At 33.5% G+C, this 19040-nt stretch overlaps 1 protein-coding gene across 2 annotated transcripts in view; it reads left to right on the forward strand.

The window, feature by feature from the left end:
* LOC114328380 (zinc finger protein jing homolog) overlaps positions 1-19040 on the forward strand; it is a 548292-nt gene that overhangs the window by 500786 nt on the left and 28466 nt on the right. For both annotated transcript variants that reach the window (XM_028277249.2, XM_028277319.2), the window contains exon 2: positions 8741-10313. In XM_028277249.2, the coding sequence (XP_028133050.1) occupies positions 8741-10313 (1573 nt within the window). The remainder of the gene's footprint in view (positions 1-8740; positions 10314-19040) is intronic.

The raw sequence follows: 19040 nt of genomic DNA on the forward strand, positions 1-19040 counted from the left end.
AAATCGGCAGGATTAGAGAAAATCAATGAACGCTATCTAATTTTTTTAATATCTAATTTTTTTAAGGAATGAATTGCCTCTTCTTCTGGAAGATGTACCGCTAGCAGTTCGTAGGTCCATGTTGTTTCAGCACGATGGTTGTCCCGCGCATTTTTCCAGAGTAGTAAGAGATTTTTTAGATCAGTCATTCGCTGATAGATGGATAGGACGTGGAAGCCTATTTTTTGGCTAGCCCGATCACCAGATTGAACTCTTTTAGACTTTTCTTTATGGGGGCTGATTAAAGATCTTGTTTTTGCCGCTAGGCCCACTACTCGAGAAAACATGATCCAGAGAGTAGGAAACGCCATGCAAAGCATTGCGAGAGCAGAAATTGAGACTGCTGTTCAATATATGTACTCTTAAAGAGTAAATACTTGCATCGAAAATTATGGGCCATAATTTGAACATTTAAGTCGTCACTAAGTAGTTGTTTTTATTTCTTTGTTATATTTTATAGTGTTGTTTGTCCTATTGTTGTTGTAATTAATACACGTTGACATCTAAAAAATGTTTCTTTTTTCCACAGCACACTCATCATCAACTAGCCTATATTTGTCCACTGCTGAACGTAGGCCTCCCGTAAAAATTTCCACCTATTTCTATCTTGAGCTTCTTGCATCCAATTTGTGGTGATGTGCTTGATATCATCCGTCCATCTAGTCGGTGGTCGTCCTCTGCTTCGATATGCCTCCTGCCTTGGTCGCCATTCCAGAATCTTTTTGGTCCATCTGTCATCCGTCAGTCTGGCAACATGTCCTGCCCAAGCCCATTTAGCCATGGCTATTCTTTCAACTGCCTCCGTGACTCCTGTTCTTCTTCTTATTTCTAGGTTCGGTACTTTATCTCTGATGGTAATACCTAACATTGATCTTTCCATAGCGCGTTGTGTAACTCTTATTTTATTTATTGTTCTTTTTGTCAGAGTTAGTGTTTCTGCACCATATGTAAGAACCGGCAAAACACACTGGTCAAAAATCTTTCTTTTTAAACAAACTGGAATATTAGACTTGAAAATGTTATTTAATCTACCGAAGGCAGCCCATGTGAGACCTATCCTTCTTTGTATTTCAGTTGTCTGGTTATCTCGGCCTAAGCGAATCTCATGCCCTAGATATTTGTAAGCTATTACTTGGTCGATGCTATGACTCTCAATCTGAATTTTATCGCTGACTACAAGGTTGGTCATAAATTTTGTCTTTGAGGTGTTAATTTTAAGACCAATTGTTTTTGACACTTTATAGAGCGTGTGCAGCATTTTTGTAGCTTTATCAACTCTATCAGATATTAAAACGATGTCATCGGCAAATCTTAGGTGGTTCAGATCCTCCCCGTTTATATTGATTCCCATATTATCCTCTCCTTCCATTTGCTTGAACATATATTCAAGAACAGCTGTAAACAATTTCGGGGAGATAGTATCACCCTGTCTAATTCCACGTTATATTCTAAATTTCTTGGTATCTTCATGAAGTCGAACACAAGCTGTACCAGTTTCGTAGATACTTTTAATCAAGGCGATATATCGGTAGTCAATGCGGCAGTCCGCCAATGCTCGAAGCATTTTATGATGATCTATAGTATCGAACGCCTTTTTCATAATCCACGAATATAAGAAAGATAGGCTTGTTATACTCTGTGCACTTTTCTATTAGCGTTTTTATAACTTGTAGATGATCGTTTGTTCCGTATCTGGAGCGGAACCCAGCCTGTTCACAAAGTTGGTAACTATCCAGTTTGTTCACAAGCCGTTTTGTTATTATCTTCATGAATAGTTTGTATGTATGGGAGAGCAAACTAATAGGTCTGTAGTTCTTCAGATCTGAAATGTCACCTTTTTTATGCATTATGGTTATTATTGCATTATGCCACTGAGAGGGGGTTACGCCTCTTGTCAAACAAACGTTGAACATCTTTTTCAACACATTTATTAACGTTTCTCCTCCTTCTTTGATGTGTTCAATGACTATCCCATCTTCTCCAGGTGATTTATTGTTTTTCATCTCCGAGAGAGCTGATTTTATTTCCTCTGTTGTGATATCTGGGATGTCTTTTGAGCCTACATTTTGAACTTTTGGTATTTGACTTGGATCAGGATCTGGAAGTTCTTCTCGCTTATACAATTCTGAGTAAAAATCTTGAGCAATTTTTAAAATATCTTCCTTATTTGTTGTTATTTCTCCTTTTTTATTTACAAGTTTACAAATATTTTTCGATCCTTCAGTCATTTGTCGGCGCAGTACCTTTAAACTCTTATTTTTATCAATGGCTTGAATTATGTGTTTAGTGTTGTAATTTCCGACATCTTTTCGAATGGATTTCGTGATATCTTTGTTTAACTGTCTAAGTGCTGCAAAATTATCTGTGTATTTGTTTTTCAATTCTCTTCTTTTGTTTATAAGGTCTTTAGTAGCTTGAGTAAGTTTATCTATCTTGTTTTTTCTTTTTTCCTTATATTTGCTATGAGCGTTTCGAATCGCACTGTTTATTCGCATGTTTGTCACCTTTATATCTAATGCTTTTTCATTTAGATGTTCTACTTCTTTCAGTTCTGAAGTTATGAGATTCTGATAAGCTACACTACCTTTCCTTAACTTCGTTTACCGGTGACAGTAACAGTTATGTTTAAAATTTACACGTTTGTTAAGATATCTCGAGATAGAAAAAAGGTATCGACATGCGGTTTTCGCTATTCTGTTGATAATTTGATCTAATTTTGTAATACAAAATTAAAAATGCATACAGTAGGAAAAATGAAAGAATACCCATGAACGAACATATAAAACACGCTGTATTTTCCTGTCACCGTGTCATACAAAAAATTGGCCAGCGCAAGTACATGTAATAATTATTGTTACATGTACTTGCACTGGACAATTTTCTTTGTGACACGGTGACAGGAAAATACAGCATGTTTTTTTTTTGTTCGTTCATGGGTATTCTTTCATTTTCCGACTGTACTTGTATTTAATATTTTCCAAAGAAAACTAGATTTCTGAAAATAATTTAATAATGCCTCCTAGCTGGCATATTACTTAATAGGCAGTTTCGAAATAATAACTCTTACATTGACGATAAAGAGCTGTTTTCAACAAGACCAAGTTTGCAAAATTCGATTTAGTAGAACCGGACTTACAGCCATTTTTTCATAACAAGGTTCCCACTCACCCCCACCTCTTATTTGCAAAGGTAGACTTAAACTTGTGAAATCAAATATGCGCAGAATTTTATGAACAATACGATGATCGGATTTCCATTGCCCTTTCGTTAGGCAAATTTTGTAAAATTTTGATTTTTTAATTTTTAATATTCAATTACGCCTTCTAACGGTGAAACTACAATTATGAAAATCATTTCCAGGCTTTTCCCGAGGCAACTTTTGTTATAAATATTTGTTTCTCAAAGTTGTACTATAACCGGTTCCTGAGATATGGCCAAGAGCCATTCTTATTGGGACACCCGGTACTATTATACAAAATCAAAAAGCTTACTGAACAATATTTTCCTTATCCTCAAATCTTACCTTCAAAATAAACGCTTTCAAGTAAGGTATCGAGACAAAACCACAACTCTATATCCAAGTGGACGGCGTTATGCAGAAAGCTACCAACCCACAATATATCAGATATTGGGTTGGATGCATATTTGGACAACAAAATACGAGTTCTACATTCTGTAAAAACCTACCACCTCTAGATTAATATATAACCTATAAAACTATAAAAATGCTAAGCCACATATTAAATTTATCTGATATTCTAATTTGCAGAAACCTACCAACCCACTTGGTAGTATACTTTTAATTTACAGAAACCTTCCAACCCACTTGGTAGAATTTTAACAAAGCGCCACTTGCATCCAAGTGGGTTGGTAGCTTTCTGCAAATATTGGGGATTTCCATTGTAACTGTACATCTAAATGCGCAGAAAATGTTTCTGTTGAAAGTCAAAAATATGAATTTGAGAGGTTTTGGTCGCTAAATTCATATGATGCTCAAACTAATTTTATTGCTGCTAGTGTATCCGAGATTGAAAAAAAAAGGTCTTATGGTAGAAATATTGAAAAAAGGAAATTATCTCGAATTTATAAAATAAAAAACAAAAGTGTGTAGAGAAATGTTTTATATTGAACGAATTCAAGCAGTTGTTAGTCATATTAATAAAATACCTAAATACATTTCACACTACCGTCGGGAACAAACAGAGGCGAAATATTTACCACCTGGTATCACTTTACAACAAATGTATGACATGTACAAGCAGGAAAAAACCAATCCCGTAAGCTTAATGTCATACAAGAACATATTCTACACGAAATTTAATTTGAAATTAAAGCCATTAAAAAAAGACACCTGCAATGTTTGCGATAGTTTTAAAATGAAAATAGATAATGAAAAGGATGAAGAAAAAAAAGAAGAGTTCAAGGAGGAACATACGAAGCATTTGCAAGTTGCAGAGGAGGCACAGAAAATGAGAAGAGATGATTTCAAGATAGCGACTGAACAAACAGATCAAGAGTGTTCAAGTTTTGACTTGGAAAAAACCCTACCACTTCCCAGAATACCTACAGGCATCGTATTTTATAAGCGTCAGTTGTGGGTGTATAATGCAGGAATATACAGTGCTAAAGAAAATAGAGGATGCTGCTACGTTTGGGTAGAAGGTTCAGCTGGAAGGGGCGCCCAAGAAATAGGCTCTTGCCTTATAAAACATGTTACAACTAAATTAACTCCAGAAGTCAAACATCTTATGCTTTGGTGTGATTCTTGCGGTGGGCAAAATCGAAATATTAAGTTAATACTTACGCTTAAATCAAAGCATTACCGTAAAATATCTCTGTTCTGGTCATAGTTTTTTGCCCAACGACGCTGATTTCAGTGATATTGAGTCGGCTCTTAAACGACAGCAAAGAATATATACCCCAAATGACTATATCGAGGTAATGCGTTCTTGTAGAAAGCAGATACCATTGGTAGTAACCCAAATGCACGTCGAAGATTTCTTAGGTGTAATAAACATTGAGAAAAAAATTGCTAATCGCAAAGTGACCGAAGATAAAGAAAAAATTAATTGGTTGAAGATTAGGTCAATCAAAATAGAAAAGTCTGGCCCATTTCGGCTAATGATACAACAACACGATTTTTCACAACCGTATCAAAAAATTTCTATCAAAAAATCTTCTCGACCTAGAACTGCTAACGAAGAAATCTTTAGCGATTTAATACCACTGTGGCCTAACGGGAAGCCTATCGCTGAGGCGAAATTACAAAATTTAAAGAAAATGATGCACCTTATTCCTGCTGATGCATTGATTTTTTATCAAAATTTGCAGGATGCCAATGTAACTGAAGATGTTGAGGGTTACAATGTCAATGTTGAAGATCTAGATTCTGAAGTGGATGAAGTAGATTAATATTAAAATTTATTAAATTAATACGTTAAATATTCATATCCTTTACTTCCTGTAAATAAAAATAATTTTTCTAACTTTACTGTTGTCTTTATTTAATATTGTTGGTATTAATTTCCCACTTTGCAAAATGCAGAAACCTACCAATCCACAAAAATTTGCCATTTCTCTTTTTAATTTACAATTAAAATATTTAAACATGTAGAAAATACCAAAATATTTATCCACAGTCACAAAAAAGTTAAAAAGTAGTAGCAACATATCCTACAGATTTTTTTAATCAATAAAAACTTTAAACTTGATTATCTCAGTTTGTCACTATTGAGGGTTGGTAGCTTTCTGCATAACGCCGTCCAAGTGTACTTGATGCGATCTTCTATACCAGTGTTTCCCAAAGTGTGGGTCGCGACCCCCTGGGGGGTCGCAATGAGGTACTAGGGGGGTCGCCGGAAATTTTCAAAATAAGACAAAAACACTACTTGTTAAATAATGTATTTTTATTTTAATAAAGCCATAAATAAAAATTAACAATTAATTATCAAACGAAACATAAAGGTAAATATTAAAAGTCCTTAAGAGTAAAAGAAAAAAATAAAGTCGAATATTACAATGTTAATGAGCCCCATGCGCCTGTTTTTTTGAAACTAGTCTTTCAAATCTAGGCTGTGTATTTGAGACACACACAATTATATCGTTTTCAAGTACGAGACGATTTCTCACTTTTGTTTTAATGGCAGTCATAGACGAGAAACTTAACTCACATAAATATGATGTTACAAATGGAACCAAACATTTTACAGCTTCATTCGCCAACTGAGGGTATTCCTGCATCTTTTTGATCCAAAATTCGTCCGGGTTCTGGGAAAAAAATTGGAGCTTCAACATTCCATCACTTGATATTTCAATAAGTTGTTCTTTCATGTTTATTGGTATTTCAGCATGTTGAAAGGAATCGGCTAAAAACGGATTCAGTATCCATCTGCAACTGTCGTAACTGTTTTGAATTTCTTCGGGGAAATAATCACAGAGCTGTTGTTTTAAATTAAGCAAAGTAACTTGCATGCCTGCATAAACTTGTTCAAAATTTGTAGCACTGTAACATACATTTTCTATAATTTCCTGAACGCACTGGAATGAATCGAGCTGCTTTTTGCCAAGTGAAGTTGACCATAAATCGATTTTTCTTATAAACCCCTTAATTTTATATGTGGCTGTAATTATATTAATGTCGCGACCTTGCAAATTACTGTTCAAAATATTTAATTGTTCGAATATATCAGCAAGGAAACCTAGTTTCAAAAGCCAAATAGGATCGGAAAATTGATTTTCATATGGGGACTTCTCATCTTTCAAATACATTAAAAACTCTGCTCTTAAGTCAAATACTCTTTTTAAGACGTTGCCCCTTGAAAGCCACCTTACTTCGGTGTGATAAAGAAGATTTTGAAATATAGCACCCATGTCTTCGCAGATTTTTCGAAAAATACGGGTCTGTAAAGCTTTTCCTTTAATGGAATTTACAACTTTAATGATGGATTTCATAACACAGTCCATTTCAGGAGGTAAAGCTTTTGACGCCAGAGCTTCTCGATGTAAAAAACAATGTCTCCATGTGGCATTAGGCATTATTTCTTGTAATCTGACGACAAGACCAGATTGATGTCCTGTCATAGCTTTAGCGCCATCTGTGCATATAGCAATACATTTTCCCCAGTCAATAACATATTTACTTGTGCGTTTCACAAAACTGTCGAATAAACATTTTCCAGTGGTATTGGTCTCCAATGGGGAACAAAATAAAATATCTTCTTGAATGCCATTATTTGTATCATATCTTACAAACGTAATAAATTGGGCACAGTTAGATATATCCGTGGATTCGTCCATTTGAAGAGAGAAGTACGTGCATTTATTAAGATTTTCCACAACTTGCGCTTGAATATCTTCTGCCATATCACTAATTCTTCTTTGGATAGTATTATTTGACAGAGGTATTGTTTTTAACTTTGCAGACTCTTTTTCACCAATCATTATATGTACCATTTCAACAGCTGCTGGCAAAATCAGATTTTCAGCAATTATGTGCGGATTACTAGTTTTCGCAACGCGATAAGCAACTTTATAACTTGCCAATAATGCTTTTTCGTTAGTAGTGGTTGCCAATTGAAAAGTATCTTGCTGTTTGTGAAGGACGTTCAGCTTTCTTTCAAAGAATTCTACGGGTTTGTCTTTTTTATCTGGATGTTTGCTATTTAAATGTCGAAGTAACTTTGATGGCTTCATGCTTTCGTTTGATAATACTTCTCCACAAATAACACATTGTGGTTTATTGGAAATAATGGTAAAACCATATTTAAGATATTCATCACTGTAAAGTCTGTTTTTCTTTTTATTACTGCCACTTTCAGACGTAGATGGTTCTGCACTTCTTTTTAAAAACTTATCCATAATTTGTAATTTATCGTAGACGTAAATACGTAAACGGGAATACGTAAGTCGCAAAATATTTACTCATTACTTAATACCGCTGCATTCGCCACAACGTGCTGTTTCGAACTGAGGTCTCATTGCACATCGCCGCTTATATAAAGCCAAAACGAGGCTACGAGAACGTTCCAGAGTGCCATCTAGTAGCGACGTAAGGAGTAGAGCCTTCGCGAATATCATGGAAAAGTATTGCGATGTAGACACAAAGATGGCGCGGTGTACAATGTGCAGTCGACTTTTTATTATTTATTTTTATTGTGAATGCTAGTCTGGCAGAAGTACTACTAGTAGTGGGACAGATCGCAGTTATTAAAATAATTGTTGAATTTTTTAAATGTATTTAGTTTGAATTTAAACAGTAAAGTAAAATAAAATTTGAGAAACCATCAGTTGTAAATTCGGCACGCTATTTTTGTCGCTATTTTGGTTTGGGTGATGAGTAGGGGGTCGTGAACAATTATTTTAACAAAAAGGGGTCGCGCTTTAGATAAGTTTGGGAAACACTGTTCTATACCATTTAGGTTTAGGTACACAGTTGATCTTCCCACCAGCAAAAATATAACCATTGCAACATAAACAGATGATACCGTTGTTATGGCATCTCACAAAGATTAGCTCGTCTTAACTAAAAACCTGGCGAATTAAAACAAATAAATTTAAATCTATCCATGTCACCTGCACCCTATGAAGTGATTATTACATATTTCGATGTTGTTTCCAAGCTTATATGTATAAAACCATGTGGGATATTCCACACTTTATTGTGTAAATTTGTGCATAATCTAATAATCTGTTTTTGTTCTAGTGGTGTGGCAGTCCTGAGCTGCACCGACTGCAGCGGAAGCAGTACGGCATCAAGCGACATCACCGATCCCGGATCACCGTTCAGCACAACTTCGAGTCATTCAGAGGACTCTGGGTCTGGCTCACAACCAGCTAAAATGCCACCGACACAAACTGCCCATCATCCACCTTGGCCTTGGACCGCTGACGAGGGACCCCCTTGTAAACGGTCACTTTTAGACAAAACTCTAACAACAGCTGCCTTTCCTAAAACCCTTAAATCTGCCACCGCCGAGGAACAACCTAAGAAGAAACCGACAGGTAGCGCTACGCCCTTCATCACTAAACCGAATTTCGTTAAAATCGTCCCTTCTATACCTAGTCCAAATGATAAGTTAGTTAAGAAGGGCGATTCGCCTAGAATGCAACAAGGAAAAATCACGGAATATTTTAAGTCTCAAGTCAAATCTAACGGTATTAAAAAAGAGATTCTGAACAACATGGTTAAGAAAAACGTTACGCAAGTTACAAAAACCTTGGTCGATCAGCAAACGCAGTTCAACAGTTTGAAGACACCGAATCGCAAGGAGATAAAGAAACCCATCAAGAAACCAGTGCAATTAAAGGTGAAAAAAGTAGCACCAGTGACAGTTCCTAGAAAAATACTCCCAGCTCCGAGCAACATGACAGACAAACTTACCATCAGCGATCAATTGAACAGTCTGGCTAAGTTCACTCCAACGGTAACTTTAACAGCATTAAGTTTTCCTCCTAACTATACGTATCTTCACACCAAGGGACCCAAGCCACCCGAGGCTCCGATATTCGTTCCGCAATACGCAACTATCGCTAACGATAAATTACCTCTACCTATAATAAATCGAACACCATGTTTGAACGTGATACAACCAGTGCAAAAACTTACTACAATCAACAACTTCAATTGTGTCAAATTAAACGCTACGGTAGTGCCTATAGTTAAGGTGAACCCGATGCCTTCTAGGTTAAACACGTCCGTAAGTCCTCCGGTAAATCCTGTAAGTCCGGTACCGTCTCTGAACACAAGCCCGAACATTGCGAACGTGATGCCTTCGTCGAATGTGCCGAATCTTAGCGTGGAGACCGGCATTCCCACGGTGCTATCAGCGAAGCCGAAGATAGCAGATAATGCCGTATCCCCTATCGTACCGTTGGTCCCCCAACAGCACAATGAGCTTAATGTGACGAACACACCCCTAGAAAACGTGCGTGTTAACAATTCACGGACTGAGGAGCCACATAGGACAGAAAAGTGTACGCGAGAAGAGATTTTCCGAGACGATTCGAAGGAAACCTCTCCTACGCCTACTACAGACTCGGATAGTGGTATCTCCATATCAACTAAAGAGTGCTTAGAAGTGTTTATTAGTGAAACAGTAGTAGTAGAGGAGCAGAAATCGCCGATTTTATCGAAGCCGAAGACCATCCGGTTTCCTTGTAAGCAGATTGAGAAGGAAGAAGGGAAGTCTCATCAGCACTCCACAGATGGTCAATGTAGATGGGCGGAATGCAGTTCTTGCTTCGACACCAGTGGGGCCTTACTCGAACACCTACAGGTTAGTATGGTTTTTCAGTTTCACCATCTTCACAAAGTTTATGTCCGTAGTATCAAACTTCAGGACAAGATCACCGTTCACAGTTGATCAGAACACAACTGAGATCCAAGTTACTTGTACAAAGCCAAGTTGAGGACCATCTAGCTCAACGTCAGTTCAGGACAATTGATTTTTCACAAAGGTTTTATTATTGCAATAGTTATAAAAAACAAACAGCATGTTTAGATACCAACAATCATACATCATTGAAGAGTTTTGATACAGTTTGTGTTTTGGCAAATGTTAAAAATGACTTTGATATCAATTCGACATTCTTAATAATTGTTAGGAGTTACCAAACAGTATGAATTTTCTTATAAACCAACTAACAATCATCAGATAGTGGCATTGAAGAGTTTTGATACAGTTTGTGATTGGGCAAATGTTAAAAATGTGATATTATTTCGACATTCTTAATAGTTGTTTATAGGAGTTACCAAACAGTATGAATTTTCTTACAAAAAACCAACAATCATATATCATATAGTGGCATTGAAGAGTTTTGATACAGTTTGTGATTGGCAAATGTTAAAAATGTGATATTAGTTCGACATTCTTAATAGTTGTTTATAGGAGTTACCAAACAGTATGAATTTTCTTACAAAAAACCAACAATCATAATATATCAGATAGTGGCATTGAAGAGTTTTGATACAGTTTGTGATTGGCAAATGTTAAAAATGTGATATCAGTTCGACATTCTTAATAGTTGTTTAGGAGCTATCATGTAACGTTATAAAAGTCACGTGTTTGTCATTTTTATTCAATTAAAAAAAAAATCAATGGGAAAATCCCAATAGTTGGCTGTATACCATAGTTTAAAAAACCAATACAGAAGTAAAAACTTCGAGATGTATTCTGGTATAAAATCGTTTATTTAAAAACTATAAAATGTCATCGATTGCAGAACGTTTTCGTTCTAAACAGAACATCTTCAGTGCATCCTGCCGAGTATTTTGAAACTAGCACACCGTAAATAGTGTTAACATCATCATATATGGTTTACATAATGTAATATGTTAAAATGTTGTGACTACAAGTCGATGTTAATGGATAAAGTGGAACACATGCTAAAAGGGTGCCATGGTTCCCTGCTCGAAGATACTAGGTACTTGCCAATTCAATGGGCACAGACCAACCTCAGTTGGTCTGTGCCCATTGAATTGGCAAGTACCTAGTATCTTCGAGCAGGGAACCATGGCACCCTTTTAGCATGTGTTCCACTTTATCCATTAACATCGACTTGTAGTCACAACATTTTAACATATTACATTATGTAAACCATATATGATGATGTTAACACTATTTACGGTGTGCTAGTTTCAAAATACTCGGCAGGATGCACTGAAGATGTTCTGTTTAGAACGAAAACGTTCTGCAATCGATGACATTTTATAGTTTTTAAATAAACGATTTTATACCAGAATACATCTCGAAGTTTTTACTTCTGTATTGGTTTTTTATTCAATTATTTCGTTTCTATTAATTTTATTCATCTGTAACCTTTCTGTTTTGTTTTGGGTCCACGTTGGGCGCCAATGTATAACAATATAACTACTACAGAAAGTCGGGGGGTTTGTGTAACAATCAAACTCAAACAAACCATGAGTAGTCCAGGGCGCATCTGTTTTGAGATGGACGTTGAGAGGTGACTCAATTTTTTTTGCAGAGATTGCTTGAAATTAACTCAAATAATAATAATTGAGTTATCCTCCTGCTCAAAAAGGTCCGGAACATTGTTTAAATAATCAAAATGTCATAAAATGAAGGAAAAATTCGAATTTTTTCTTCGTCTTTTGATTATAACTTTAAAAGTATTCATTTTCGAGAAAAGTTGCACTGACATAAAAGTTGCGTAATTAAATTTTCTATAATATAGGACTGGTTAAAAATTTTAAAAATTGTCACTCTTGTTGCAAAATAGCAATAATTGCAAAAAAACCATCAAAAGCAAGTATTTGCATTTTACGTTTTTCAACCATTTATGCTACACTTAGGACCTTCATATTTTACACAGAAAAACTATATATGATAAATTAAAACAATACTGTAAAGTTCATTAAGATCGGTTGAACAGATTTTGCAAAATAAATTTTGCAATCCATGTTTAACTAAAAGAATTCATTTTTTTTAATGTTGCAGGACTGAAAATAAAGCAGATAGCAAGTTGATTTTTTTTTGCATATAGAAGAGTACCGTACCTTTCTTGCAATTTGCAGAATTAAAATCGATTAACTACCACGGCGTCAGGATTTTTTTAAATAAACATTAATTTTTATTGCTACGCGCAGGACACGGTGTTCGATTCGCACAAGTTGATTTCCACCAAAATTTCTTCCAATCTTTATAATATATTATTTTCTTACTCTATATTTTGTTGTATTTTAATATTTTAATTCTACAAAAATTAAACTAATTTGATTGTTGTTTGTGAAATATTGTTTAAACAATTGCATATGTTTAAAAATAATTAAACTTTTATTCTCTAAGTTAAAATATATGAACAAAGAAAAAAAAGCTAAAAAATTGCTAAAAAAGTGTTATTTCAAAGGACAGTATACGTGTTTTTATTTTGCAATCAGTGGCGGATCCAGAAATTTTGTTTGGGGGGGGGGGGGTCATGGGTCTTGAGGGTGATTTAATTACCTATCTCTGATGCAAGGTGACTTAGTCTTACCAACCTTAGGATACGAGGGTTTACAATTATGGGGGGGTCATGACCCCCATGACACCCCCCTGGATCCGCCAATGTTTGCAATAAACCAATTTATTTATTTATATGGACATGTACTTATAATTAAAATGTATCAATCATTATCAAAGGTCATTGGAATGCCCAATCAGAGCAATCTATCCGCTGTCCTGCGCGTAGCACCAAAAATTAATGTTTATTTAAAAAAATTCTTGACGCCGTGGTGGTTAACCGATTTTAATTTTGAAAATTGCCATTCAAAGGTACAGTATTGTTCTATATGTAAAAAAATTCAACTTGCGGACTGGACTGCTTTATTTTCAGTCCTGTAACATTTTGAAAAAATGAATTTTTTTTGCGAAAGCTGGATTGCAAAATCTGTTGACCCGATCTTAATGGAATTCACAATATTTTTTTATTATATCATAAAGTTTTTCTGGATAAAATATGAAGGTCTTAAGTCAACCAATAAATGGTTGAAAAATGTAAAATGCGAATACTTGTTTTTTAAGTTTTTTCGAAATTATTGCTATCTTGCAACAAGGGTGACAATTTTTAAAATTTTTAACCAATCTTATATTGTAGGAAATTTAATTGCACAACTTTTATGTCGGTAAAACTTTTCTCTCAAAAAACAAAGAAAAAAATCGAATTTTTTCTTCATTTTTTGACATTTTGATTATTTAAACAATGTTCCGGGCCTTTTTGAGTGGGAGGATAACTCAAATATTATTATTTGAGATATTTTCAAGCAATTTCTGCAAAAAAAATTTGAGTCACCTCTCAACGTCCAAATGTACTAATATTTTTACAGATGCGCCCTGGTCTAGAGAGCCACTGAATTCTTTAAGGCTTCATCTAGTTCAGTCACTCAGATGGCCGTTCGTCTTATCTTAGACGCAATGAGTTTGGATGGGAAAATAAAACATGATATGAAATTAACTAATCATATTTATTTGAGATTAAAAAATAAAATAAAATGAAATGAATGATACTTATGGCATTGTTGTTGTATACACTGGCGGATCGTTTGTTGAAGGTACTTATTGGCTTCAGATAATGGCTTTCATGTAGCTAAATCTAGATGCTTGCCATATTCTTCAGGTAGTCATGGGAGTTTTACAAGGAAGCTTAAGTTTTAATTCATTGTCGACGATTCCTTGTATGGTATAACGAGATTTAGGAAGTTCCACCCATGTCGATCGGGTATGTCTCACCAAAAGCTGGACAAGGAAAAATTATAAGGACAAAATACTAAAAGAAGAAAACTTTGTGTTAGCGTCTGCATACGTTTTAAGATTTCCTTGCCATGTTTTCCAAGATTACAATTCTAAGAAAATACTAAATAACAATTGGCAAAGGGTTAAATAAATAAATTATTGTGAAATAAATTAGTTAAATTAACAAAATATTTTACATACATATAGGTACCTACGATTAAAAAGGTTGAAAACAAACGTAGTTTGGAGAACTAAGGTTATAAATATAAATATATAAAAACGAGAATCAAAAGTCATAACATATCAAAAAAGATATAAAAAAGCATGTGTGTGTACTTTGTACGCAATTTATACTTACTACTTCTCAAACATTTTTATTAAAACAGTGCCAAAAATTAAAACAATAAAAGAATAAAACACACACAAACACATTAAAAATGCCACAAAAGATTTCTGAACATTAATTGTCGGAAAATTTTTTAACTAAATAGGTACGTATTTTCTGAAAATAAAATTATATAATAAATATACTTACAATCATAAAATGTATAAAAAAAATAAAATAATAAAAGTTTCTATTGGGATTCGAACCAGCTTATCAGCGCGGTTGGTATTGGCGTTGTATTGGGGTTCATTCGCCTTAAACGCTTCGCCACGGAGACAATGTGTCATTATGTGCGAAGATCGAGTAACTAAACGGATTAAACTTTTGACATTTTTGAATTAAATCAAATTATTTTGATTTGGAATTGAAATGATTTAGAATTGAAAAAATACAACAAAACATAGAGTAAGAAAACAATATATTAGGTGAATATTGATAGAAATTTTGATGGTAATCAAATTATGTAAATAAAAGTATTACATAATATGTATTTTGGTAGGTTCAAATAGGTAGGTACGTATGATACATTTACAATTATTACGTACCTGTTGCTTTAAAAACTATTTAAAAGTCACTACAATTATAAACTTTTTTGTTTCTGTCCTCACAACAATAAAACTAATATATTATACATTTGTTTACCTTCATATTGAACAATTATTTATTATTGACAGATCATTTCAACACCCAATCAGAGCCCGTATAACGACTAATACCATACTGTCGGTGTGCGCATGCGCGCAGATTAATATAAATTCACCCTCAATCTCAATCGCGCCTAAAGAAGTATAACTTCAAAAATTATCAACTACATATAAGTATCAAATGGTTGCACTCACCCCAAGATTTAAATATATTATAAATGAATTTTGAAAAAAAAACATGTGCTTAATTAAATAGATAGAAGATAGAAGAATAAAAACATTCAAAAATAAAAAAAATATATTGAAGTAACATTGACAGGCAGAAGTCAAGAGTTGTCAACTGACAAATTGTTGTGTCAAATTGTGAGAGGGACATAGACACCATAGACATTTTATATATGCCTACGAATGCTGATTAAGTTAATTATTGGGAAAAGAATCAAAATAAGTGAAAGATTAAACAGAATATTTAGCTGATTAAAGAATTCAGTGCCAACTATTCTTAGAAGAAAAATAGTAAAAAAAAAGAATGTGTGTGTACTTTGTACGCACGTAAGAAGTTATACTTCTATTATATGATTATATGATTATAAACGAAATTAATATACTTTTTATTTATATTTTATTTAAATATTAAATTAATTTATACTTAATACTTCTCAAACATTTTTATTAAAACAGTGCCAAAAATTAAAATAATAAAAAAATAAAACACACACAAACACATTAAAAATGCCACAAATGATTTCTGAACATTAATTGTCGGAAAATTTTTTAACTAAATACGTATTTTCTGAAAATAAAATTATATAATAAATATACTTACAATCATAAAATGTATAAAAAAAAATAAAAAAATAAAAGTTTCTATTGGGATTCGAACCAACTTACCACGCGGCTGGTATTTGCGTTGTATTGGGATTCACCCGCATTAAAACTGCACCACAGAGGCAGCTTGTCATTATGTGCGAAGATCGTCTAACTAAACAGATTAACCTTTTGACATTTTTAACTTATGTAAATCAAATTATTTTGATTTTGAATTGAAATGATTTAGAATTGAAAAAATACAACAAAACATAGGGTAAGAAGACAATATATTAGGTGAATATTGATATAAATTTTGATGGTAATCAAATTATGTAAAAAAAAGTATTACATACTACTTATGTATTTTGGTAGGTTCAAGGTAGGTATCGGAGCCCGTATAACGACTAATACATTTCGCAATCACTTGCGTCGTGCAAAGTGGCTATGTTCAAATATCATAACAAAATTTGATCAACTATTTATAAAACACTTACCAGTGAAAGATTCTTTAGCTTTGAATAAGCGAGATCTGCGGCACTCATACTAGGCACAGTTTGATGAGCTTTCACATTGGCATGCAACAATCATCTCTTCTATGTAAATAAGTCCAAAAATATAATATGAAAACTATTTAAAAAGGCAGTATAACCATTAACTAACTTTTTGTTTGTTGTTTCTCTTCCTACAAATTTTAAAACGCAACAAGCATACATTATAACCAAACACAGTCCCACAGCTGTGCCACAGCTGCCATATTGAATAATTTTTGTCATGTCATTTGAACATCCAATCAGAACAAAGTTATAATGCGCATGCGCCCGGTCGCTAGGTTTTCCCATATAAAATTTCACCGTCATTACGCCCGTAAAGAAGTATAACTTCAAAAAACAGAAAATTAATAAAATGAAATTAACAGAAATTGAAATAAAATAACGATGTTAAAATATGTGATGCTTATAACGTTACAATCAAACAGTATGAATTTTCTAAAAAATAAACACGTAGGAATCATAATTTACACATAATTATAAATAAGTTACACTAGAAAATAAGATTCATGTTCTGCATTCTACAGCTAACAATTGTATTTTGGGTACATAACTGATTGACTTATCTAGCCTTCTTTCTTTTCTTTTTAATTTTCCTAAAAATGACAGTTCCTAATGTCTGATCTTCTAATATTACCTCAGATTTTTGTTCTGACTTTGAGGTAATCCCTTTATCTAGCAAGTTTTTTAGTTAATATATACCTATATAGAGAAATATTTGACAAACAGTATGTGAAACGCTTTGTGGAAATCTATAAACCCATCCATGTAATGTAATGTAATGTAATGTAATGTTTATTTACGGACTTGTCATTTTTACAAATCAACTTAAATTCTTACAAATCAGCTTAAATTTAACTAAACTATTAAAGCACAATGTGATTACATAAAAAGGTATTTTCGATCTCATTCTTAATAGTACTTAGTGATAAATGAAAAAAAATCATTACTATTAAATTTGTTTGCATTTCTACACATTATCTGTAAGGGTTTATTTACATTATAAGTTCGATTATGAAATTCTAAATATAATAAGTCTTGGGATCTGGTGTCTCTACAGGGAGTAAGGAAGTAAACCTTTTCCAAAAGAGCACTAGCATCAATGCCTCCTCGTATTAATTTATATATAAATGCTACATCTAGCAATATTCGCCTTTCTTCAAGAGTAGGCAATTTAAGTAAAGATTGTAAAACAATGTATTCAATTTCATTTACAGGTATTCTCAATTTAAAAGCAATAAATCTTAAGAACTTTCTCTGTACTCTTTCTAATAGATCTTTGTAGCAGTTATAATGCGGAGACCAAATATTGCTACCATATTCCAAAACCGATCTAATAAGGGAACAGTAGATATTTTTGAGACAATAAATATCAAATTTAGAGAGACTACGTTTCATGAAGCCTAAAAGTTTCATGGATCTATAGAAACGTAAGAAAAGTGGTCCCTGAAGCTTACTGTAGGGTCAAAAATTACCCCAAGATCCTTAAATGTTGTGATTACCTCCAAAATATTCGGTCCAATATGGTATTCAAATGAAATCGGATGTTTGTTTCTAAAAAATCGCATTACCTTACATTTATTTATGTTCAAATTCAAAGCATTTAAGTTACACCAATCCAATAATCTACTTAAATCATTCTGTAATAAACTAGTCATTGGAATTCTTTATGACTCTATACATTTTTAGGTCATCAGCATAGAGAAGAATATTACTATGATAAAAACAATTTTTTATATCATTTACAAAACAATTAAAAAGCAGAGGAGATAAATGTCCACCCTGTGGAACACCAGAGGTTACATTGATAGTAGATGACAAAAATTAGTTAATTTTTACAACTTGAGTTCTATCTGTGAGATAGCTCTCCATCCGCCTAATAATCTTCCATGTAAACCAGCATTATAAAGTTTAGAGATTAGGACAGTATGATTAACTCTATCGAATGCCTTCGAAAAGTCAGTATAAATGACATCAACCTGGTCATACCCTTCAAGAGCATCCAACAAAAATTCTTTTAAAACCAAAAGATTGGTAGTAGTAGAACGTCCTGGAATAAAACCATGTTGGTCGGGCAGTAAAGTAGGTTTCAATAATGGACCAAGTTTTGCAGCTACAATCCCTTCAAAAGATTTAGCAAAAACTGAAATTTTAGATATAGCTCGTTAGTTTTCAATATTTTCTCTATTACCACCTTTATGGACTGGGGTACTATAACTTCTCCTCCATATCTCTGGAAAGACACCAGAGCGCAATGACAAACTAAATATTTTTGGTAAAATAAAACTCAGAATAAATCTACAATTAAATATGAACAGAGGGGATATATTTATTATCAGGTCCAGAACTTGCTTTTAGATAAATCTTAGATATAAATTCAAATACATGT

The sequence above is a fragment of the Diabrotica virgifera genome, chromosome 1, assembly GCF_917563875.1.
Source record: "Diabrotica virgifera virgifera chromosome 1, PGI_DIABVI_V3a".
Lineage (NCBI taxonomy): Eukaryota > Metazoa > Arthropoda > Insecta > Coleoptera > Chrysomelidae > Diabrotica > Diabrotica virgifera.